At 35.5% G+C, this 24,871-nt stretch overlaps 1 protein-coding gene across 2 annotated transcripts in view; it reads left to right on the forward strand.

Annotated features, from left to right (window-relative positions):
- Nucleotides 1-24,871, forward strand: part of MED13L (mediator complex subunit 13L) — a 271,629-nt gene that overhangs the window by 130,467 nt on the left and 116,291 nt on the right. For both annotated transcript variants that reach the window (XM_074321652.2, XM_074321653.2), the window contains exons 3-4: nt 4,553-4,637; nt 15,230-15,313. In XM_074321652.2, the coding sequence (XP_074177753.2) occupies nt 4,553-4,637; nt 15,230-15,313 (169 nt within the window). The remainder of the gene's footprint in view (nt 1-4,552; nt 4,638-15,229; nt 15,314-24,871) is intronic.

Consider the following 24,871-nt stretch of genomic DNA (forward strand, 5'->3'; position numbering starts at 1 on the left):
TTTTTTTTTTTGTATATAGTTGTACGAGTGTTGAGAAATGTACACAGGTATGTAAGCACCACCATAATCAAGATGTAGAACAGTTCCGTCACCCCCTAAATGTCGATGTCCTCTGTTACCAACCTCCCCCTGCTCCCATACCTGGATATCGTTGAGCAGTTAACATTACCCTAAGTTTGCCCTTGCAAGAATGTCATATGAGTGAATCATGCAACATGTGGCCCTTGTAATATGCCTTTTTCTTCACTTAGCATAGTGACATTCATGTTTTGACTGTGTCAGTAGTTCCTTTTATTTTTGAATAGTATTCCATTGTATGGATTTTCTACCGTTTGTCCTTTTTTCAGTTGAGGGACATTTGGATGGTTTCCAGTTTGGGGCAATTATGATAAAAATGATAAACGTTTGCTACAGTGTTTCATGTGAACATAAGTTCTTACTTAACTTGACTGTATGTCTAAGGGGCATATTGCTGGGCTATATAGCAAGTATATATTTAACTTAAGAAAAAATTGCCCAAGTCAACTTTTCCAAAATGGCTGTACTATTTTTGCATTCCTCAGCAGTATATGACAGTTCCAGTTACTCTGTATGCTCACTAGTATTTTCAGTTTTTAAAAGCCATTCTAATGGGTGATCTCTCATTCTGCTTTCAATTTGCATTTCCGTAATGACTAGTGAGGTTCTGAACATCTTTTCATGTTTTTATTTGCCATTCATATATGTTCTTTGGCAAAGTGTCTGCTCAAATCTTTTGTCCATTTTCTAAAATTGTTTTTTTCTTAGTGTTGTGTTTTGAGATTTTTTTTTTCAAGAATAGCATATTGTGAATACAAGTCCTTGTCAGATATGTGATTTGTAACTGCTTATTCCCCATCTGTGACTGTCTTTTCCATAGCTTAACATAACTTTTTCATGTTTTTTGAAGAGCAGAGTTCTTCATTTTGATGAAGCTCCATTTAACATTTTTTCCCCCTTATGGATCACATTTTGGAGTCATATCTAAGAAGCCTGTTTAAGCTTATAAAAAGTTTCTCCTGTATTTTCAAAGTCTTATAGTTTTAGGTCTTGCATTTTGTTCTGTGATCCATTATGAGTTAATTTTTCTATATGGTGTGAGGTAGGGGTTGAGGCTGAATTTTTTTGTGTAGGGACATTCATTAATTTCAGCACCATTTCTTAAAAAGACTTTTTTTTCTCTACTGAATTGCCTTTGCCCGCATTGTTGAAAATCAGTTGATCATTTAATTGTGGGTCTGTTTCTGGAGTCTCTGTTTGGTTCTATCGGTGTATATCTGTATGTCTATCCTTTCTCTAGTACCACACTGTCTTGTCTATTCTAGCTTTATAGTAAATCTGGAAACCAGGTGGGGTAAGTCTCTCAGCTTTTTTTTTTTTTTTTTTTAAACATTATTTTGGCTGTTCTGGTTCCTTTGCTTTTTCACATAAGTATGTAGATTCAGTTTGTCTATTTCTATTTTCAAAAATTCTGCAGAGATTTTTGATTGGAATTCAGTTGACTCTAGATTGTTTTGGGAGGAATTGACATATTAATGAATTTTCTAGTCTGCAATCAGTATATACCTCTGCATTTGTTTGTCTTTTTTATTTCTTTCGTCGGTATTGTAGTCTTCAGCATATATATCTTACACATAATTTGTAAGATATATATCCAGGAATTTCATGTTTTTTTGGTGCTGTTGTAAATGGTGCTTAAAAGTTTTTCCAATTCTAGTTATTCATTCCAGGATATAGAAATATGATTGTTTTGTGTCTATGGACCTCATATTCTGTGATCTAACTAAACTCAATTTTAATTCTAGTAGCTTTTTTCTGTTGATTCTTTAAGATTTTCTAATAGTCATGCCTTCTGTGAATAGAGACCCTTGTATTTGTTTCATTTCAGTCAGTATGCCGGATATTTTTTTTTTCTTGCTTTATTGTATTGGCTTAGACTTCCACTGTGCTGTGAAATAGGAGTGGTAAGAACAGATATCCTTGCTTTGTTCTTGATATTAAGGAGAAAATATTCAGGTGTTTGGTTTTTTTTAACATTAAGTATGATGTTAGTTGTAGGGTTATTTTTGTAATTGCTCTTTAAAGATTTGTTCTTTGAAAAAAAAAAAAATCAGTACTAAGACCTATCTTAAAATTGTTGAAATCAGGATAAAATCATAAAATTATGATGTAGTCATCATTGACTGTGCGTGAGCCAACTTGTTGAGTATTCCATGTTACATTACCGAACAGCTACACATCTTCAGCATCTCAGTTAGCAGAGTATTTGAGGACCATCTGAGGAAGAAACAGTTCTGGTTGTTGTGTGAGAACTTCCCTTTTATTTCTGTTAAGGTCAAAGTAGCACCAACGTTAAAATATGATAGGAGGAGGCAATTAGACCTGAATGTGAGTCTTCTGTAAGACAACTGACCTGGCTTCTTCAATAACTTACTGGCATGTTTGAAAAAAAGGAGATGAGCTGTTATAGATTAAGGAGACTTAAGAGATACTCGTATAACTTGAGAGACAATTGAGAGACTTTGTTTAGATTTGATTTGATGTATACCAAAGTATGTAGGAGTAGGATTTGTTTTCAAGTATATCAAGAAAAACAGAAAGTAAAAGGAAAAGAAAGATGGTTGAAGCAAATGACAGTGTTCATAATTTCGTTTAGGAATTTATTGAGGCTCGTAATTCTATTTTAAAGTATGTTTAAAGATTTTAATTATCAAAGATCTTTTTTTTTAAATGTGCAGAGTAGGTGTTATTAGCTTAGAAGAAAATCTTGGAAAGAAGAGCTGGATACCCATTTGACAAATTCTGCATCACCGATACTTTTTATGGCATGAAAGACGATTATGTAGGAAAATAGTGACATGAGTGACTGAGTTGAAGAGTTATTCAGAAGAGTTAGACTTTGAATATTGATGAAGTTTTATTAATTTTTAACTTATTTCTTTTAATATATTATTTGTTTTATTTGTACAATGATAATTGAAAAATATATTTCGTTAAATCTAAAGGAGCTCTTTAATTACAAATTAAAAATTGTAAGTGATAAGAACTATCTTATAGTTTAATTGGCAGCTTTCTCCCACCCATCTACCCCCAATGATACATAAAATAATGGTGCATGTTAAAATTGATGGTATCTTAGAGTCAGTGAGACTCATTAGGAAAAGAAAGCAAATTAATGTGGGGCATTTCTTTTATTGAAATGTTAGCACTCTTTCTTATCCAGGAAAAGCTCTACCCAAAAGGTAAATGTGTGAAGACAGAGATTCATGACACCTTCAGGGAACTGTAGAAAACTTGGATGGTTTCTCCTGAATAGAGACAATCTGTTATTAGTTGAATGTTTGCTTATGTGTAGCATTTTATTTCCATTTCTGTAGTTATGAATCAAATATGTCTGCCAGAGGTTGCTTTGGGAAAATTTGGTAAATCATGATGAGCCACATAGGCAGGAAAATAAAAGTTATTTGGCATATGAAGACAAAAAAATACCCGGTTTTATCATGAAAAAAAAGTCCTTTAGATAAACTTTATGAATGTAAATACACTCTTCACATTCTTTCTGATTGGAGAATATGCAGATGCATTTTGAGATGTCTATTAGTGTGATAAAAGCATTAAAAATGCATTGTGGGTTTAACGTGTTTTAATTCTCTGTCAGAATTTTCTCTGGTGAATGCTTTTGTCAAGATAACAAGTAAAAGAGAGAGGAAATTTTCTTCTGCGAATGTTTCCATCCTTCCAAGTTTTTGCTATCTTGAATTGAACTAATATAATTTAAAAGAAAATTAGCCATCTTCTCTAGGGTGTTTTACATCTTTTTATATATGAAAAGAATGTTAGGAATGCATGGGATATTGTTAGTCTGTTGGATTTTCTTGGTGTTAGAGTTACTTGTGGCTCAGTGTTATAATATATTTGAAAGGCAAGTACGATATTTCCCCAAATGTCAAACTAATGAAATTATGAATTCAGGAAATAAATTGATTTTATATTCAGTTTTAATTTCCTGTCATTCTCCCTAAAACCATGTCCTTAAAATCCTGTTCATATACTGCTTTCAACATTTAGAAAATTTTGTGTAACTCTGACATTTTTGGATATATTTTCGTTTTAATTTTCCCTCTGAAAATACATATGACAACTTTGGTATTAATTCTTTTTAAAATACCTCTAATAGAACTTTAACAAAATTAGCCATTGTGACACTATAAGGTAGGAAAGATTAATTTGAGAATTTTGAATAATTTCAAGCTTTAAAAAGCAGGTTGGAAAGACTTTTATGGGAGGGGGGGTTGTACCATGACTGCATTTCAAAGACTTTAAAATCTAAACACATACTTCCTTTTGTACAAAAGTATTTTATAACTTTGGTTAAGTATTTAAATTCTTTTCTCTTTTTCAGTGTGAGATGATTTATTTACATTCACTCATTCACTTTGCTTTAGAAAAATGTTTTAGAAGTTTCTTTTATTTTTATTTGATGCCCTGCTTACTGGTTCATTTTGTTTTGTTTTGTTTTGTTTTGTTTTTTCAGTTGTGGAAGAAGGACTCTGGGAAAATGGCCTTTCCTATGAATGTCGGACGCTGCTCTTCAAAGCGATCCACAATCTGTTAGAAAGGTAAGAGAAGGAACAGCGTCAAGGGCGCTGTGAGACACCCAAGTGTCATGCCAGATACTCGGAGCGTTTCCTGTAGTTCTCAGAACGCTTTCACACACAGTTTTATAAAAATACAACTTTGTAAATCGCTTGTTTCTTTTTATATTGATATAATTTCAAAGCTAGAGACTTTTCAGGAGTAACACGATGGACTCCATATATCCTTTGCCACATATTCACTAGTAGTTTTTCTTTTGCCCAGTTTGCTTTATAATTAGTGTATGTGTGTGTGTGTGTGTGTGTGTGTGTGTGTATTATTCCCTGAACCACCTAAGAGTCATTAACACACTTGAGATTTTTTTTTTATTAGGTGTACATTTCCTAAGGGCAAGGATATCCTCTCATATAAGCACACTACAATTATGAAAGTTAGGAAATTTAACATTGATAAATTGCTATTACCTAATCCGTAGTTCAACTCAGGTGTTATCAGTTGTCCCAATTATGTTCTTTATCACTTAACCTCCCTTCCCCCAAGATCCAATCCGTGATCATATGTTATATTTTGTTTACATGTCTCTTTAAATCTAGAAGAGTTCTTAGCTTTTCTTTTTCATTCTCAACATTGACATTTTGGATGAGTTCAGGCCTTATGTTTTAAATAAAGGCCCTCAATTTGAGATAGTTTCCTCTTATTTAGGTTCAGGTCCTGCTTTCTAGTAGGAATACCATAGAAGTGATGTTGTATCCTTCTCAGTGTTTCATAGCAGGAGGCCCATGACTTCAGGTTCCCATTTTTAATTTTGATCACTTGTTGGAGGTGGTTTCTCCACTGTAAATTAATAAATACTTATTAATTATGGTCTTTGTTAACTTTGCCTTTATAATTAATAATTTGTGGTCAGGTCCAACGAGATTGTATAATTATCCTGTTTGTTATCAAATGTTGACTCACTTGTTTTAGCCTGTCTTGGCTGGTGGTCCTTGTCTAAATCAGTTATTACTATTATGGATGTAATGTTAATTTTCAAATGCCACCATTCCCTCTACTTTTATTAGTTGGCACTCTGTTGCAAAGAAGAGCTTTTCCTCCCCACCCCACCCCAATGTATGTATGTATTTTATCTATCTCCCTTAATCTTTATATCTGTATAAATTTGGAAAAATGGATTTCTCTTTTCCTCAGTGGATTATATGATTCATTACCATTATTTATTTTGATATGTTCTTTCATATTTGGCTGGGGGAAGCCCCTTCATGATGGCTGCTATAGTTTTTTGACTTATCCTCATCATTGAGCACCTCTTTACTTTCTGGCATAACAGTATGGTCAGGCTCTGGATGGTGTTTTAAGGGGCTGGATGGATGAAAAAGAATGGGTTAGTTCTACGGGAAAAACTTTCTTCATTTCCCTTCCTGAGTTTATATATAGTATTTTTAGGTGATCAAAGCTGAAAGGACATTCTAGTACTGTGTTTCCCCGAAAATAAGACCTGGCCGGACCATCAGCTCTAATGCATCTTCTGGAGCAAAAATTAATATAAGACTGGGTCTTATATTATCGTATATATATTATAATATATATGGAACAAAGTACATATTTTTAAAAACTGTAGTTCACTGTGTTATTTTTTCGATTACAATTTTCAGAAAAATAATTACTAATGAATTTGTGGTTGAATTACTTATTATATATAAGATAATGTAAGAGCTGGTCTTAATATTATTTTTGCTCCAAAAGACGCATTAGAACTGATGGTCCATGTAGGTTTTATTTTCGGGGAAACTCGGTACCATTAAGTTTCTCATTCAAGCTTTTATCGAGGGTAACATCACTATAGTATCGCTGCTTAGGATTCTTAAGCTGCAGTTGATAAGTTGTTTAAGTCACTCAGAAAGACCTTCCCCCCCCCCCCAGTTTGTCTATTTTTCATTCTGAACTTTAGATTCTATCTCTGTGATTTGGAATAGACCTAGAGGCTACCTGTTTACAAAGGGCAGTATATTTTAGAAGAATTGATTTTAAGAGTTAAGTACTCTTAAATATTCCAAATATTTGGTAATTCTTTCTCCCACTGCAAAACAGAACAAAACACAAGTTCACACAAAGTTCCTTCAGGAAAAAGGGGAAAATTTCACTGTTTCCGTAATCTTATACCAGAATGAAGTCCTACATCTATATAGTAATTAATGTACCTTTAATCACAGTCTTTTTTACATAAGTTTTTAATGTATATAGAACAAAGTACATATTTTTAAAAATTGTAGTTCACTGTTTTTCGATTACAATTTTCAGAAAAATAATTGTTAATGAATTTATGGTTGAATTATATTATTTTCAGTCTTTTGTGTTTTAAAAGGTAGCATGTTTCTTTTTTTGTTGTTGGAAGAAAATTAGAAAAGAGTAAAAACAGAAAGAGAAGAGAAATGCCGATAATTCATTTATTTTGTGCTCATGAATCAGAATTTGTGATAAAAATTGAAGTCCAAATCAAGACGATCTATTATTTTATCAGAAAGTTCATTGTGATGTATGCAATCTGCCGTGAACTTTGTGTGAGACCTTGGTTGGATTTCAGGGCCTGTTACCTGGGCAGTTACCCCGACTCACTAAGCCTTAGTTCACACCCTTGGAATGAAGTCAAGGGTACTGTGCCCTGCACCTTGAGTTCTTGTTCGATGATGTGTGCCGCCTAATACTTGACCTATTGTTAATATTCAATAATCATTCGTTCATTTCCCCTATACATTTACTATTTTGCATATTTTGATTTGAATCTTCCTATAAGACAGGGCTTCTTTTAGAAAATGATTAATTGTCAAGCTGTTCGGCTTCCTTATTACAGTTAGAATGGATGAGTTGAGATTCTTTTGAAAATTTGTAATAATTCTTTTGTCCTTTAAAATAACTTTAGGTAACTGTGTTTTATGAATGAAAATGACCCTCCTCATGAGGCAGGGAAGCATCGTAAATGGTTGTTTTCAGCTCTCTTTATTCATAGTCAACAGAACTCAGTTGGCTAATACATTATTGTCTTTTGGTTCTTCCCATAGCTTAGACCATTTGTCTGTTTACAACCTAAATTGATTGAAATGCAGATTTCTTTCTTACTCCTAGCAATTTTCTGTTAGGCCTTTCCATTTTTATTCAGGTAAGATTGACTTGGTTTCCCAGTGTGAGTGTTTTGAGTTTCTAGTGTGAAACCCTGAATTGAGGTTATTGAAACAGATCATCAAGTAACTATCACTTGGAGTGTCTCTGTGCTTTCACACCATTTTTTTCTTAGTTTGCATATTAAAAAACTTGTACCTCTGATTTATTATTTCTGCTTTTTATTTTTTAGCATGCGGTTTAGTTGAACTAAAAGGGATTTCCATTAACTACCTTGAGAAGCTAAGCAGAAGTTATATAAATCCATCTTCCTTCCAAAACGTGGTAGTTGCTAGTGTATACAGAATCACTGCAGTGGTTTATTAAAAATAATTTCCCTACAGAAATTAAAGTAACATTGTGAACTTCACACAGAATACGATAATTTTGTTTCTTATTATTACTCATTGGTGCTGAGGTAATACTATATCGATGCTGTGTAGAATATTTTAAATTCTAAGGTAACATGACTGTAAGTATTTTATCTTTCATTTATTCATTTATCCTATAACTCTTCAATATTTGCATACACTGTATTGTATACATTCAACTAATATCATTTGTCCATTTAAATAAAAAAAACCCTCAGTGCTGCTTACTCAAGAGCATTTTCCATCAAGGTGTCACATGGAAGCTAACATACTTGGCTTTGAGTATACATATCTGTATAAAAAAAAGTTATGTATCATAACTTTGTAGAAGTCCATTTTCTCACTGCCTTCAGAGACGGGAGATATTTTGGGTCTCTGCTAATTGTAGAAGTGTATGACTTGGGAGAGTGACTCAAGCTCACTGAGTTCTTTACCTATGAAACAGTGAAGGGTTGTTTTGTTCAGCATTAGTACCTTTCTCATTATAAGAGCTCATTATATAATAAGTGGTCAATTGCTGTTAACTAATAGAAGTACTGCTACTTCTATTTTCAGAGTTGGATACAACATTAAAAGTCAGTCTGTTGACCCAGGTAATTCTGGAGTCCCATTCTAAAGTATCCTTTTTTACGTGATCATTCATTTTTCCCTTGAATACTTCTGGTTATGTGAGCACAGCCTCCCAAAGGAGTTCTTTTCATCTTTAGAGAGCACTCATTGTTAGAAAGTCTTTCTTATGCTGAGCAGATATCTGTCCCCTGTAACTTTCGTTTCTGTATCTTAATTTTGTTCTTTGGGACTCACATGTAATTCATCTAATTCTACTTCCATGTGGTGGCCTGTGTAATATCTTGGTCCCCTCAGTTATTTATTTTTTTCTTGTTTGTGGTTCTTATATATCATTGAGCCCCCCACCCCCCACCCAACCTTTCCTCCAGCCTTCCAGATATTCTTTTAGTCAGTCCCATTCTCTTCATTCTGATTGCCCCTGGCCTACTTTAAGACGTCATGTGTTTCATGAAGTATTATAGTGCCCTCTTTCATTAATCAGGTTAGGCTCAGTTATGCTGCAGTGACAAAAGACTTAAAAGATCTTCCGATCTTACAACAATGGAGATTTATTTCTCGCTTATGCTGCTTGTCCTTCGTGAGTCATTTACTGCAGGACTGCTCTATGTTCAGTTCCCACCAGGCCAGAATCTCGTTAATGGGGCAGCCCTGTCACAGACTGGGCTCCTGGAAGATGGTAATGGTAAAATACGAAATGGCCCATTGAAGCCTCTGTTCAGAAGTGGCGTATGTCATTTCTGTTCACATTTCATTGGACAAGATATTCACCACCAAGCTAAATTTAAAATCAAATTGATGAGAAAGTATTATCTATTTGTGTTCGTAGGTACTAAAGTTACACGGCCAAGCTTGCTCTGAGTGGGAGAAGGAGGGATAGCACATACTGGGGGAAGGATGCAATCTGCCATCCTCTCAGTCGAGGTCTTCTCCCTCTGTCCTCCAAACAAGTGCTGGCTATGTTTCTAAAACACAGTTAGGGAGGTATTTATACATGCTTTTAAAAACTTTGAGCGATATTGGCCTCTTTTGGTATTTTTCTTCCCTTGTGATTTCTTAGAATTTCAATATTTGAATAGTCACGCCTTTTATAGTTTTATATCATGTAGTCATGTTTACTTTTCCTCTCTTCTGGGAAAGGAAGTGTCCTTCCTATTTTCTTAATGATCGATTATCCCTTTTTGGCAAAACGCCCAGAATGATAAAATATCATTAATTTGTTTTTTTACTTATGTAGAATCTCTGTTAATTTGATTTACATAGAAATCTCCGCTAATCTCTTCCTTCTCCCCGTTTCTTGTGCTCAATCCCTCCCACCTCCCACCCCAATAATGCACTAGTTCAGTTTGTTCTCGTCAGTCTTTGTAGATTAGTGGGATTTTGTCATGTGTTTATAATGAACTTCTTGAAGGTTACACATAGTATTGTAAGTCTAGGTTGTCTCATATTCCTCACTAATGGAAAAGTACTTTGTGAGTAGATTTTGGAAAACAGAAATCTGTAATCTTTTGTTTAGGTATTTCTTCATTTGGCATTTTTAGTATTGCAGATTTAATGGCTATTACTCTTGTGTCATTATAATTGATAGTTTTCATAATATGCCATATCCTTCTCACCTAACTCTGTCTAAATGAAGTAAAACTTTGGGTTAAACAGTTTTTGTGTTAAAAAAAAAAATGAACCCAGGAAATATGTGCTGTTCGTATCACCCAGAGTTTTTATTATTTTCTCAATGATTTGCACCACATATGGGACTTATTTGAAAATCTTGCTTGTGGAGCTTTATAGAAATATTTTTAAAATGTCTGGCATAATGCTGTCAAATTGGCATTATGTCTGATAGTATACTTTAATTTTCTTAAGTTTTTAGAATAAAACATAAGCTGATTTTGATGGAAAATATTTTTTTCTTTAAAATACAAATCATTTTTTTGTACACAATAGAAGATTACATGGGTCTTTTGAAGCTGTTTGCTCTCTCCTGCCCGATCTCTCCTGCCCGCTCTCTCCTGCTGGCGCTTACTTAGGGAGACTTTAATCTGTGGGTATTTGACGTTTGTAAAACATAATGGCCCTTCAGAGTAGCAGTCCACTCGTGCTGCTTTCCTAACAGATTGTCAGCATATTCACCTCTCGGTATTTTATAACACAGCTGTAAAATCGCCTGTTGGCCCATTGCCTCTTGGTCTGCCAAGAGTTGGTGTTTAGAGTGAAGATATTCATTTGGAACAGTACAGTAAAAATAACATGAAGAAAATTGGGATTATAATTATGATAACAATAACGTTATATTTGTAAATTACTGGCTTTTAATATCATGTGGTATTGTGATCCAGTAGAGGTGATAATCAGAGGGCAAATGAGCGGTGTCCTTGGATTTCAAAATGTTAATAAATATCTTCACTAGAGCATGGTGGTTAGGTACAGCCCTAGTGTAGAAATAGTGATTTAAAGTCACAACATTGAGAGTCCTTGGGTATAATGTGATAATAGGAACAGGACAAGAGTAATCAGTAAAATCCCATTTTATTGAATTGTGACAGTATGCAGTTCTCTAAAGGATAGGAGGGAAATGAGTCTTTAGACCTAAGGGGCTTGTGCTTTACAGGAAAAGACATTAGACATTATAGATACAAGTGAATGAAAACACATAGTAGTATCTAACTGTCGAACAGAGAAATAGGTTCACTCTAATACTAATCAGTTTATCTATTTACTAAATATTTTTAAGGCAGGGAACAATTATGACTGCGTGTGTGTGTGCGCGCGTCCGTGTGTGTGTTGGTTAATGGGATTAGACACTGAAAGTTTGAAACTAGAGGAGACAGAGTGCTTTTTGGAAGTTCATTGCAATGGACGTTTCAGGTGAGGCCAGGCCTACATACAAAAGAGCCTAACTTTACAGAGATTTTAGAGAGGGCAGGAATAACGGGGTTTGCTTGGCTGGAGGAGGCAGTGTCTATAGGGCACAGTAGGGGCCCAAAGTAATGGAGGTGGAAGGAATCACTTGAAAAAGGTTTTTTTCAGCCCCTAAATTATATGGGTTTCTGTTATTTGGTTGGGGATTGGGATTATTGCAATTTCTTTGCATATGTATTTGATACAGGTTAGAGTGATAAAGTGAAGGTTTGATGCTGGTGAGGTTGTCCTGGTGTGAAGTGACATAAATCTTAGTCTACCTGAGCAGCTCTGTAACTAGACACAACACTAATGTGCATTTTGGTAGAGGGTGTGGTAGAGGAACACTATCCTGGGACTTTTTAACCTATGAAAACTCTCATACCTCTATAATGTCATAATTTGCAGGGCACAGAAGGAGCCTGACCCGTGGTGGCTTCCTTCTCACTGTCCCAGGTGGGAAACGGCTTGCTGAGTTAGGCTGTGGCTGCTGCTGTGGCACCTGTGGTCTTCCATGAGGTCTACCCGGGGCTTTGGGGTGAGAGATTGGGACTTAGCAGCCTGGAGTCAAGTTGCTCTGGTAGTTAATGATGTAGTTAATTACGTAGAGCCACATGGCACAGCACAGAAACATTGTGTGTATGTACGTACACACACTCTTAATTCAGTTTTTTTCTGCAGCTGCTTTTCTTCTTCATACAGTGATTTGTCGGGTGGGGGGGATGGTAGTAGGTATCTGGGAATTATTTCTAAAGATAAATTCTTTCCTAGAACTATTGCTTGAATAATATTTTATAAATCTAGAGTCACATAGTGATCTTGCAAAATAATATTGTACTACTTTACAGAATTAATGTCATATTGATATGATAGTAAGGTAGTTTTTTGTTTGTTTGTTTGTTTTTTAAGATTTTATTGGGGAGGGGGAACAGGACTTTATTGGGCAACAGTGTGCACTTCCAGGATTTTTTTTCCAAGTCAAGATGTTGTCCTTTCAGTCTTAGTTGTGGAGGGCACAGCTCAGCTCTAGGTTCAGTTGCCGTTGCTAGTTGCAGGGGGTACAACCCACCATCCCTTGCGGGAGTCAAAGAGTTGAACCGGCAACCTTGTGGTTGAAAGCCCACTGGCCCATGTGGGAATCGAACCGGCAGCCTTCGGAGTCAGGAGCAGCACGAGCTCCAACCACCTGAGCCCCCGGGCCCGCCCCAGTAGGAAGGTACTTTTGAAAATCCCAATGAGACTGACTGGAATTACTGAGCGAACAGCCAGGGTTAACTGATACATAGTCTTAGCACTATTTATGATGTTGATTTGAAGCAGTTTTTGGCAGATGGAGTATGTCTGCTAGGTTTATTTTTCAAGTTAAATATAATTTTTCCCCCCTCAAAAATAATAAAGTAAAGGTTGATAAGGTATGGAGAGGGGAAATGATACTTCTGATATTTTTCAGTTTTTTTTTTTTTTTTTTACCTTAGAATTCTCTCTCTAAAAGATTTACTTAATTCTCTTCTTCAAGTATAATTAAAGCATATGGGCAGTAACGCTGGTCTTCCAAAACATTTGTGAGCCCCTCTGCTATCCTCTGTGTTGAGTACTACTGTGATTTTAACCTGGAGTGAGAATTGATGGCTATAAAGAAGTGAAATAGGTATTTTCTTCCCCTCAAACATTGAGTGTCCTCCTAGTGAGGACACATAAACAAGAGAAAATTAAGATACCAGGATGTGGCTGTTCGTGACCAGTGGTTACAAACAAGAAGAATAACGATATTGTATTATGAATAGGAAAACAGTCCTTGGTGTATAGCATTCATTTCTGAGATATTTATTGAGCACATACTAGTATAGAGCAGAACATAAAGCATATTACATAATAGGCACTTAAATATTTGTTGAATATTGTCAGTGAATAAGATAGATACTGTCTCTGTCCCCAAATTGCTCATAGTTTCTTGGCAGAAAAGAGTCATAGAAATGAATTATTACAACTCAGTGGTAAGCGTATTGTTGATTTGTAGGTGTTAGAGTACTGAGCAGGCTGATCTGGGATGGGAAAGACGAACAGAATTAAATGATGTGGAGGAGGAAAGGATAGATTGGGAAAAGAGAGGGATTCCAGGCCAAAGCAGCGCTAGCAGCGATGAATGGAAGTACTTAGTACGGAAGTTCTTGAGTACTTTTGACCTTCTTGGGTATTCCGCATTTTCTATCCTAAGCTTGAATGGAGCCACGTAGTCTATAACTCTAGAAAGCAAGTTAATTTATAATCTTAGAAAACAGATTGGGTTACTTTGAAAATGATTTTTTTCACTGTGAGCAAGGAAGACAGTTGTAGAAATTCATTTTCAAAATAAAGCCAGTGAAGCCAGTGAGGTTTTGGATGCAGCGGTAACTCCACGTTGGCTCTGCCCATGGAGAGTCACACCGGGGTGGCAGAGACCATTGCCGTGTGCTCACCCGTCTAACCTGGGAGGAGTTGGGGGAAGGCTTCACTGGTTTCCATCCTCCTGGGTGGTGTGGGACTCACAGAGGCACAGGCCACATGCAGAATTGCCTGAATATTGAATAAAGATTTGCTGCACAGCTCTTTTACTGGTCGGTAGAACTTTGTATAAAAGAATTACATCAAGCTTTTTGGTGGATTTTCTTACACAGTCTGTCATTTCACTGAATAATGTTAGAGTGTGCTGTATTTCATCAATTTCAAAATGTACATTTTATATATATGTATTTATATTTTTAAAATCAGGGAGGCTCCTTACAAATGGTGGCACTTCACAATTGGCCAATGGTAGTTAGGATCGAGTTGTCATTTGCCTGCACACGCGTGAACTCGGTCACGGCTGTCTGTATTGTGGTCACTTCCACTGAATTGTGTGCATTTTTTGTATTACATGAGTTGAGTTCAAGTGCCATTTAGCATGTCTTCAGAAAGATTACCCCATGATTTGCCATTGAAGCACCATGTACACAAAACGTCCTGAAACAGAAGCAGGGCACTACTTAGATATACGGATAGCAAATACTGGTTATTGAAGAAATGGCTGTAATGCCTCATTTTCTTGCACAGCCAGAACCAAGTGCTTCCTCATGCCTACATAAGGAAAATACTCGAGTAGAACAGCTTGGCTGTGCTTTTATTTATTTATTTTTCCCTGAGATCCTTGCGAATGATTGCTTATCACATGCCAAGCAAGAAAGAACCAGTATTAAAACTTGCAAAATGGGCATCGGTGACTTGGAAGAATATCCCTGAAGTGCTCTTAAGAAATTCTGCCTGCTTTCTCAGCATTCTTGATGACACAAGAATTGAAGTAATACAGAAGTGTGATTGGATTTGAAATAATTCGGAAGTGTAAGACGTTTCAGGAATACATCAACCAATTAATTGCACTTAGTTTTTTTTTACATGGGCAAGAATAATATATAATAAAAATCTATGCCCAAAGTCAGAAAGTTCTTTCAGTAAGTATAATGTAGAAGTTTTAAGTGATAAGGAAACATTTTGACAGTTTAATTGGTGGCGTTTTTATTTTCAGTGGTGTATGCCATCTGTGATTATTGATGCAATGACTTGTTAATTTGTTACTGAAACTTGGAAAGTAATTACTGATGTAATTATTGTAGGTGCCTCATGGATAAGAACTTCGTTAGGATTGGGAAATGGTTTGTCCGACCCTATGAAAAGGATGAAAAGCCAGTCAACAAAAGGTGAGTCTTTAGATTTGGTTCCTTGATTTCTTTTGCTTGACTGCAACTATCTTGGGGGAACGGGGGGTGTGAGGGGGACACAGCTTATTTATTTATTTTCTAATAATGTTAGTAGTTTACATGTACAAAAGTAGAGTCCTGGATTGCATTTTGTTAAATACTGTATTACAAAATTTTTGTGGATTATTAAAAATTGGACTAGAAAGATAATTATCAATAATGCATGTGTCTAAGACCCTTACTGCCACACTATTTATAATTGAAATGTTCTATTTTGTTATTCTATTATGCTTCTTTAGCTTCCTTCCTTAAAGTGTTACATGGCATAACCTTAAAAACAGTCAAGTGAATTCAAATGGTGACAATATTTAAAGGATTGATTAATGCCCCTTAAAAGTTAGTCAACACTTCCTTGACAGTTGTCAAACCAGGACTGTGAATTACTTCTCTAAACATGCTAAACTTGTAACCATCATTTATTATATATATGGCTTCAAAGGCAGTTCTTTACTAAACAAGCGTGAAGTTTTAGATCAGTCAAACCAGAATCAACCAAAACCCTCAAAATCAAATATTTACAAATCTCACTTACCTCTGAACACAGCATAGACTTAATTGAAATCATAAGTTGATGGTGGTTATTTTATTTCCAAAGAGCAGGGTACACAATCTTGATCCTATTTTACTATCTGTGAACTTGCCCTAAGCTAAGGGTCCCAGCTTCTGGCTACAGATAAGAGCTCTTGAAGCTTTGTATGGTAGCTCTAAGGTTAGCCCTTTTGGGTAGTTTGCCAGAATTTCAGCTGTCAACTCTTGCCTCTTTTGGGACCTTTACTTTCTTAACTTCTTTGTTCCTACCAGAGATTAATTAGCAACTTCTCTGCAACCTGTATATCTTGAAGCTTTGATGAAATTTCGGTTTTGGAATCTCCTCATTAACCAAATTTACGAAAATTTGGATTTCTTTTTTCAAATCAGATAAATTAGGGACTGGCAATATTTTCCCCAAATCACCATGAACTTCCTTGAAACGTTTCCCCTTCTTTAGTACATTTAAAATCCATTAGGATTTGTTAAAAACTCGTGTTTAAATAAGGCATAGGTACTATTTATATCAAACTTTGCCTGAAAAAGGATAATGATACTTTTAGAAAGGTGCCAGTGTGTATGGGCGTGTGAGAGTGTGATTCTGTTTACAGATGCTTTGATTAATGGAGATAATTGTTTCCTTTTATTTACTGATTTGGTCTAATGCATGTGTTCCATGGACATAATTAATCTTAATGTTTTCCTTAAATTTATAGGGGGTTTAGATTTTCTGAATGGTTAAGCTTTTGGCTTTGAATGTGGATGAGTCTGAATGGTTAAATATCGAATTGCTGCAGCACAGTGATCTTTATCATTCTCACAACTGGTCACTGATGAATTTACTGAGCCAGTCCTACATCTTTCGGTCAGTAGTTAGAGGTTGTTTATGTGATGATGATTTGACAGGAATTTGAGGGGCAAGAGGAAACGAAATGTGGAAATAAAATAGTGATTGAAGGAGTAGCAATTAATAGTTTAATAGTAAAAATACTGTTTAAAAGTCAATGTAGTTATCAGTCTATTTTGTATAGAGATTGTATACGTCTACACTTCATTTAGATCCCAAAGTCTTCCTAACTTTAGCAAACCACATGTAAACAATACATCTAATATATTTGGACATTTGATTTTATGTAACTGGGAGGCTATTGATATCTGAGCAGTGCAATTGTATTATCTTGTTTTTAGACTGTCTGCTCTTGATTGAATGTGGAACTTCTTTTTTGTAGTGTAGAAATATTAATGATATTTTTTTGTTGCGGTAATATTAGTTGATAACACTACATAAATTTCAGGTGTATCCTGTAACTTGCTTATCTGTCTACTCTATTGCCTGCTCAGCACCCAAAAGTCTAGTTTCCATCTATCATCATGTATTTGACTTCCTTTGCCCATTTTGCCCTCCCTCACTCCCCTAAAAGTTACTGGTTTTGAAAAAAAATCTTTTAGAAGGCGTTGTTAACAATTAGAAAAATTTTTTTTTAAATTTTATTTTATTAAATTTATTGGCATTGCAGCTTTGTTTACAGTGGCCAAGACATGGAAACAACCAAAACAATTAGAAAATTTTAAACCAAAGATTGAATTGAAATAGTTGGCATTTGCTATAGTAAAGCTTTGTTAAGTGTAATGACTTGGGCACTTTTATTCTCCGAGTGGAAAGTAGAGCTTCTTGGTAGATATTGAAACATGATCTCAGGGGTTGTCCTTTTGGATGGACAGAGTGACACTGTGGAGGAAGACATATAGAGTTACAGGATTTGGGGTCCCATCCCATACTTTTCCTTTGCAAGTTACTTGCCGTTGGATAAATTGTTTAGTTTTTCCTGAGCTGAACTTTTCATTTTTGCTGTTGAGTTGATAATAGCAATTACTGACTTAGAGGATTATTGTAAGAATTGAGATAATTTATGTGTCTGGTTTATAATTTAGTTAAGAAGGGGAAAAAATAAATTTTCTTTAAGCTTATTTTATTTTTTTGGTACATATCAGTTTAGTGACCAATGGAGAGGAAAATTTGTTAAACACATTCTATGCACAGATTATTATTTTTAGGAATGCTCGTTTGATGCCATTAGCTACAAATAAAAGGAATATGTTTTAAAGAATAGTATTCAGTTTAACACAGCGTATTTTATGTAGCTGAAATAATTCCAATATTGGTAACAAATGAATATATTGATGAATAGGTTTTGGATTAATAGCACGATATCTTGAGCTATAATTTCTCTCTGTCTTGATAGCAAAACTAAATCACTAGCTGGACTCTAAAATAGAGTTCTTAATGTTTGATATGAGGTGATGCTCAAGATAATTTTAGAAATATTATTTTATATATATACATACGCTCATACATATATGCGCGCGCGCGCACACACACACACACACACACACACACACACACACACTGACCAGGCAGGCTCCAGAAGATAAAATAAATTTATTCATATCATTTTTCTCTATAATGACATATCTTTTGTTATTCATATCCTTGCGAATATAATAAGTAGGAAAGAAAACTTTGGCTTATCAAAGTTTCTGGCTTTGTCCTAAAGAGTTATGACAACTGACATAAAACGTACAAAATTTGTGCTTTCTAAAGTATGTTGAACTTGAAAAAGCCTTTGCTTCCCTATATGCTTAAAAACAAACCAGTGAAAAACATATTTTTAAAATGACTTAGAAATTATTCCAATCATGGAGGTTCTTTCTTTTGGAGAGGTTCTCATTTTCTTACCTAGTCTAGTTTCAACCCACATTTGATTACTATAGAATTTTAAGTCTATACACTTTAGTCTTTGAATGCCATTTTTAGCAAAATAATTGCTTGCCCCCAATCACAGTTTGCACCTTTGAGCTTTTCTGGTGTCAGGTATATAGTAGTTAAATTAACACAAATACTGGGGAGCAAAAATAACCAACTTGCTAGTGCATTTTTTATTTAATTAGCCCTCTCTTCTTCATGGGCAAACTACCCTGCTACTGGATGATACTCCAAATAGCTTCCCATACTTGCAAATATTTGAATTACTTTGTATATACTGTGTGCGCACACACGTACTCTCTCTCTCTCTCTCTCTCTCTCAATCTCTCTCTCTCTCTCTCTCACACACACACACACACACACACATTGGAAGTGTGTTATTTTGACTGCTTTTGTGTTGTTTCATGTGGATATTTATTCTTAAGCTTGGGATTATCTCTTTGATTTCTTTTTTATGTTCTTACACAACTTAACATACATATTCAAGAAACACCCTTGCCTTTTGGTTTTAAGAGCCAAAAAAATGGATTTTGTATACCAAGATGAAATATTTTGATGTGGGAAAATAGTTTTTTTTACCACTTTAAAACTTCTCTTGCCTCTTTTTCTTTACCCTCTCTTTCTCTTCAGCTCTCATTTTCCTTCCCATCCTCTCTCCTGTGCTCTCGTTGTTATAGCCCAGTCATTTGTGTTTCCTTCTAGAGGTGCAAACACGAAAAGGCAGGCAAAGGGGATCCCTTGTCTAGAGCCTAAGCAGACATGTAACAAATACTTAAGTGTGAACTGGAAAGGGACTCTCTTCCTCGTGTTCAGAAAAATATGATCAGTAGTGATCATTTTTTCAGCTTTCCTCATGAATTTACTTTGCACATGTGGGGCCTATTGCCACATATCTGTTAACAAGAGCTATCTGATGGGCAATCCGTAAAATAATATTCATGGGATAATGTGGACTTATCTAATCATGCACAGTTGTTCTACAGCTTCTTTTCCCCATAGATCTGTAAAATATGTGGTCACTTTCTTCTAGTTTGTCTGATGGAAGAGAAGATATATCAAAAGTGCTATATATTTTGTCACTTGAATATATTTGAGAATTGGGTGAAAAGAGGGACGACGTTAGCGTCCTGGGAAGCATCAACATTTACAGGACGGGTAGAAAAAGAGGAACACAGAAAAGAGATTAAGAAAGGTCAATGGGAAATGAGAACCGGGAAGACGTGTCACGAAAACCATGGGTTTTTAAAGTTTCAAGGTTAATTCGCTGTGTCTGCTGCAGAGTCCTACAAAACGGATACTAAGAGGACTAGTAGATTGGGCGGTTATGCAGACTCTGTAACGTGAGCAGTTTCAGTGGAGTCGGGAATTTCATGTGGGTAGCTTGAGTTAGCAGTGGGAGTAGAAATGAAGATACTGAATGTAGAGTTCTTGCTATATTTGTTACAAGTAGCTGCAAAGTGAAAACTGTTGCATCCAGGAAGGAAGGAGACAAAGATTTCATAAGAGCCTATGATAAAACTAAGTGATACAGGCTGGGAGTTTTAAGTGTGTTTCATGTACTGAGTACTCTGTACTTTCACAAACATTATGAATAGAAGAGAGAATGTTTAATTGAAGTATCAGTTCAGCCAGTGGAGATGATAAACAACTGTGTGGTTTCCAGTTAAACTTTTTCTTTCTTTCCTTTTTTCCTTAATAACCAAAAAGAGATCATCATTAGTTTTTATTCTTTATTTGGCCTATTGGCAGTCTAAAAAGTGTATCAACATCGATAATTGATTTTCATATTTTAAAATAAAATGTTTGAATATTAATATGTACTGTCTAGTTTTAACAAGGATTTTAAACACCTGACAGTAAGATGTACCTTTTTTTTTTTAAATATACTAGAGAGTTTGGGTGAGTATCATTGTTGTAATTCCTTTTTCTATTCCTGCGAGAGGACTGAGACTAGGCTGGAAGCAAAGCTCGTTTTGTTCACTAGACCAACCACCCAGAAATATGGGTAATCTTCTGTTAACTATTTATTATACCTTGTGGGACTTAAATGAATCCATCTGGACTTTAGTTTTCACATTTTTTATTTTAAAAATGTCTTATATTCCTTCTTTTTTTCCGTGTGTGTGTGTGTACATGCGTGCATGCAGATACGCATATGTATGTATGTGCCCGTGCATGTATCCTGCCTTCTTTGTTTTCCTAGGAGCATATTGTCTTTGGTTTTATTGTAAGCAGAAAGTAACTCCTTTGTAGTTCACCGCTCCATGGGATTTGATATTACTCTTCCAAAGGGTATGAAAGTTTTCAAGAATGTGTCTGGAGAGAAGGATCGCAGTAATTTCTGTGATGGGATTCATAATCAGATTAGGCAGAGGTGAGAGGAAATCTTAGGTACCAAGTAGGAGTTAACTTGAAGTATTCTTTAGTTTTATAATGTACTTGACCGCCTATTTTACCTTTGCTTAAGATGTCTTAGCTAAAGGCCACCTGTCTTGTTGGGAAAAAAGGGTCAGGACATACATGAATGAATGTTCTGATGATTAACCTTTTGGTAACAGGAAGGAAGTACTTTTCGATTTGCTCTTATCTTGTCTCATTTAGGATGTTTTCCATAGTGTCCTTAGTCATAGGAACTTTAGGGACTGAATCTAAACATACGTAGAAGTATATTTCAGTATATCCAATAGATAATTATCACAGATTAATGACATTGATTATTGTAGAAAATAGCTGCATTTTAAATTGAATGCTTATATATCTCCTGCTTTGTAAAATAGTTTATTTCAAGGTACTTGTCTGAAGTGTGTGTTGTGGGGACCGTCCTGTGCATTGTAGGATGCTTAGAGCATCCCTGGCCTCTTCCGACACAATGCCAGTAGCACAGGCCTCCTTTTTAAAAATACAAATTTAAGTATAGTTGGTATGCAATCTTACTATATTGGCTATATTCTTCTTCCCCTTTTTAACCCATCCCCCCAACCCCTCTCTTCTGGTAACCATTCCTTTGTTCTGTTTCTGTGAGTCTGTTTTTGTTTTGTTTTTAGATTCTGTTTATAAGTGGAACCATATGGTATTTGCCTTTCTCTGCCCAACTTATTCCACTTAGCATAATACCCTCTAGATCCATCCATGTTGTTGCAAATGGCAAGATTTCATTCTTTTTTGTTGCTGCATAATATCCCATTATAGATATATATGTGATACATCTATCTATCTGTCTGTATGTACCTATATATCTATATATATCTTTATCCATTCATTTATTGATGGACACCTAGATCAGTGGAACAGAATAGAGAGCCCAGCGATAACCCCTCTCTTATATGGTCAACTGATCTATGACAAAGGAGGTAAAAACATACACTGGAGTAATGACAGTCTCTTCAACAAGTGGTATTGGGAAAACTGGACCACTCTCTTACACCATATACAAAAATAAACTCAAAATGGGTTAAAGACTTAAATGTAAGCCCTGAAACCATAAAGCTCCTAGAATAAAACATAGGAAGTAAACCATTTGACATCAGTATCTATCCCTTCGAGCAAGGCAAAAAAACACATGGGAGTACATCAACTAAAAAGCTGCTACACAGCAAAGGAAACCTTCAACAAAACAAAAAGGCAACCCACTGAATGGGAGACGATATTAGCAAATGGGATATCCTAGAAGGGGTGGATATCCAAGATATATAGGAAACTCATACAACTCAATCACAAAACAATCCAACAGAGGACACGAAAAGACATTTCTCCAAAGAGGACATACAGATGTCCAACAGACAGGAGCCTCAACGTCACTCATCGTCAGGGAAATGCAAATCAAAACCACACTGAGATACCCACCTCATACCAGTCAGAATGGCTATCATCAATAAATAAACAAACAGCAAGTGTTGGCGAGGATGTGGGGAAAAGGGAACCCTGGTGCACTGTTGGTAGGATTGCAAACTGGTGCAGCCAAGATGGAAAATAGTAGGGAGATTCCTTAACTAAAAATGGATGTACCGTGCTCGCTTCGGCAGCACATATACTAAAAAAAAAAAGGATGTACCATACGACCCAGCAATTCTATTTCCTGCTTTTTGTCCAAAGGAAATGAAAACACAAATTTGAAAAGACACATGCACCCCTATGTTCATTGCAGTATTATTTACATTAGCCGAGATATGGAAGCATCCTGCTTCAGTTCTGACAACCCAAAATGTCTCCAGATACTGCCAAATGTCCCTGGGGAGGCCAAATTGCCCCTGGTTGAGAACCACTGTTTTAATCTCAGCTGGGCTAAGTTTGACCCATGCACATAATTCAGGGGTCAACCAGAGACTTGGCAGTTTTATCTCTGACTCTCTTCTTTCCAGGATTTCCTGTCATTTTCTAGCTGCCGTGGTCTCTTTGAATGTACTCCTCTGGTTATTCAAGCCAGAAAAGCCGGAGTGGGGTTTCTGTTTGTTTTAGCCACCCCGTGTGGTTTAATCTGCCCTCATGCTAACAGCTGTTTAGAAAACACAAACAAAAAAAGGGACACTCAGTGCCATTCCTCTCTTCCCAGTGTAGACTCTTGCCCCTTATTCCTTCCGAGTTTTCGCTTGTTATTTTTTTGGAGTGAGAGATGTTTTGGTTTAGGAGGAGCTACTTTTTTACTCCCAGAAGTGGTACCTAGTGAGTCTTTTAGGACAGAAAACTTGCCAGTGCTTTGTTACCCTGCCGTTTGTGCTTCACTTAGATTTATGATGTTTGTCTATGAAAATGGGATTCCTTAGCCACTGGGGCTGAATCACCCTGTGGTGGGAGACTTTCACTTTAATATTTTACTGAAGTAATTAAAGAAAGGACCCCTATTTTCTTAGTAATTCTAATGTTTAAGTAATATGAATTTTTTCCCAATTCATGGCTTTTGTTTTATACTGTTTTAAAGATACTGTTTATAGACTCATCACCCAAATTTATAAACATGAAACATATTTTTTAAAAATGTAAAGGCATAAAAGGTCTTTATTATTTCTTTTCTGAGTTGACATAGTTGACTTTTATGTAAAGCCGTGTCCTGAGTCACTTTTAAGACTTTATAAAAATGTTCCTAAACAGTCTTTATTAATTGAGGATGAGAAATGAGACAGGAAAGTAAGAGGAAAGAACATCCAAGACGTGACCAAACCAAAGAAAGGACCCATTTGGTCCTTTCTTTGAAAGTGTGATCAGGGCTCCCAATAAAATGTTGTTCCTGTGGCATCTGTGGAGCGTGTTGGCAGCAGGAGGAAGCATTGCGATCAGAGTTGGATTTCAGGACGTTTCTCCTTTCCCATTAGACAAGAATGTTCATTTCTTAAAAGAAGGTTAAGAATGCTGTGTAAGTGTGGTGTTTTTGGCTGATTTTATGAACTTTTCTTCTAAACTTTTTCCCTCATCAGTTTAACGAACATAATTAAAAATGTTAAGAAAAGATTGCATAAATAAATTTCACTCCACTTAAAATTACTGAGCCCACATTTGCCGTGAGTGTGTGTGTGTAGAAAAAGATTGTTGTTTTAGATTGTTTCAGATTGAATAATATAAATAAGGTGACTAGCATAGCATCTAATGTGGTTCTTGTTTTAATGGTGGTTGGTTGTCACTAGTGGTGGAGGTGCTGGTAGCAATATTTAGAAAATAATTAAGGATAAGTACAATTTTTTAAATTTTTTATGTTTCTGGTAATTTCCTGTATTAGAAGAAACTTGCTATTAAAATATTTTTAAATCAGTTTTTGTATACGTGACTGCATTTAAAGAGTTAAGTATTTCTATAAATCTTTCTAAATAATGGCAATCTGCTGTATAAACAATGTGATATTGTATGTTGACTTTACCCTTAAAATAATGACATGAGCTATTTTCTATTTTTAAAGAACTTTACTAAATGTTTAAAGAGCTGATTGAAACCACTGTGGTTCTGGTATTATTGTGTTTCCCCTAAGATACGACACTGGGTCTCATATTAATTTTTGCTCCAAAAGACACATTAGGGCTTATGTTCAGGGAATGTCATCTTGAAAAATCATGCTAGGGCTTATTTTCTGGTTAGGTCTTATTTTTGGGGAAACATGGTATTTTTGAAATCCGTTTATTAGCATTACAGTTCTATTGCCAACCTTTTATTGAATCAAATGAAAGGTTTTGAGAGCACATAATGTACTTTATGATCATTTGGTTCACCTCTTTGGTGTATTT

This window comes from Rhinolophus sinicus, chromosome 9 (assembly GCF_057876585.1).
Source record: "Rhinolophus sinicus isolate RSI-liver-muscle chromosome 9, RSI-T2T, whole genome shotgun sequence".
NCBI classification, from domain to species: domain Eukaryota; kingdom Metazoa; phylum Chordata; class Mammalia; order Chiroptera; family Rhinolophidae; genus Rhinolophus; species Rhinolophus sinicus.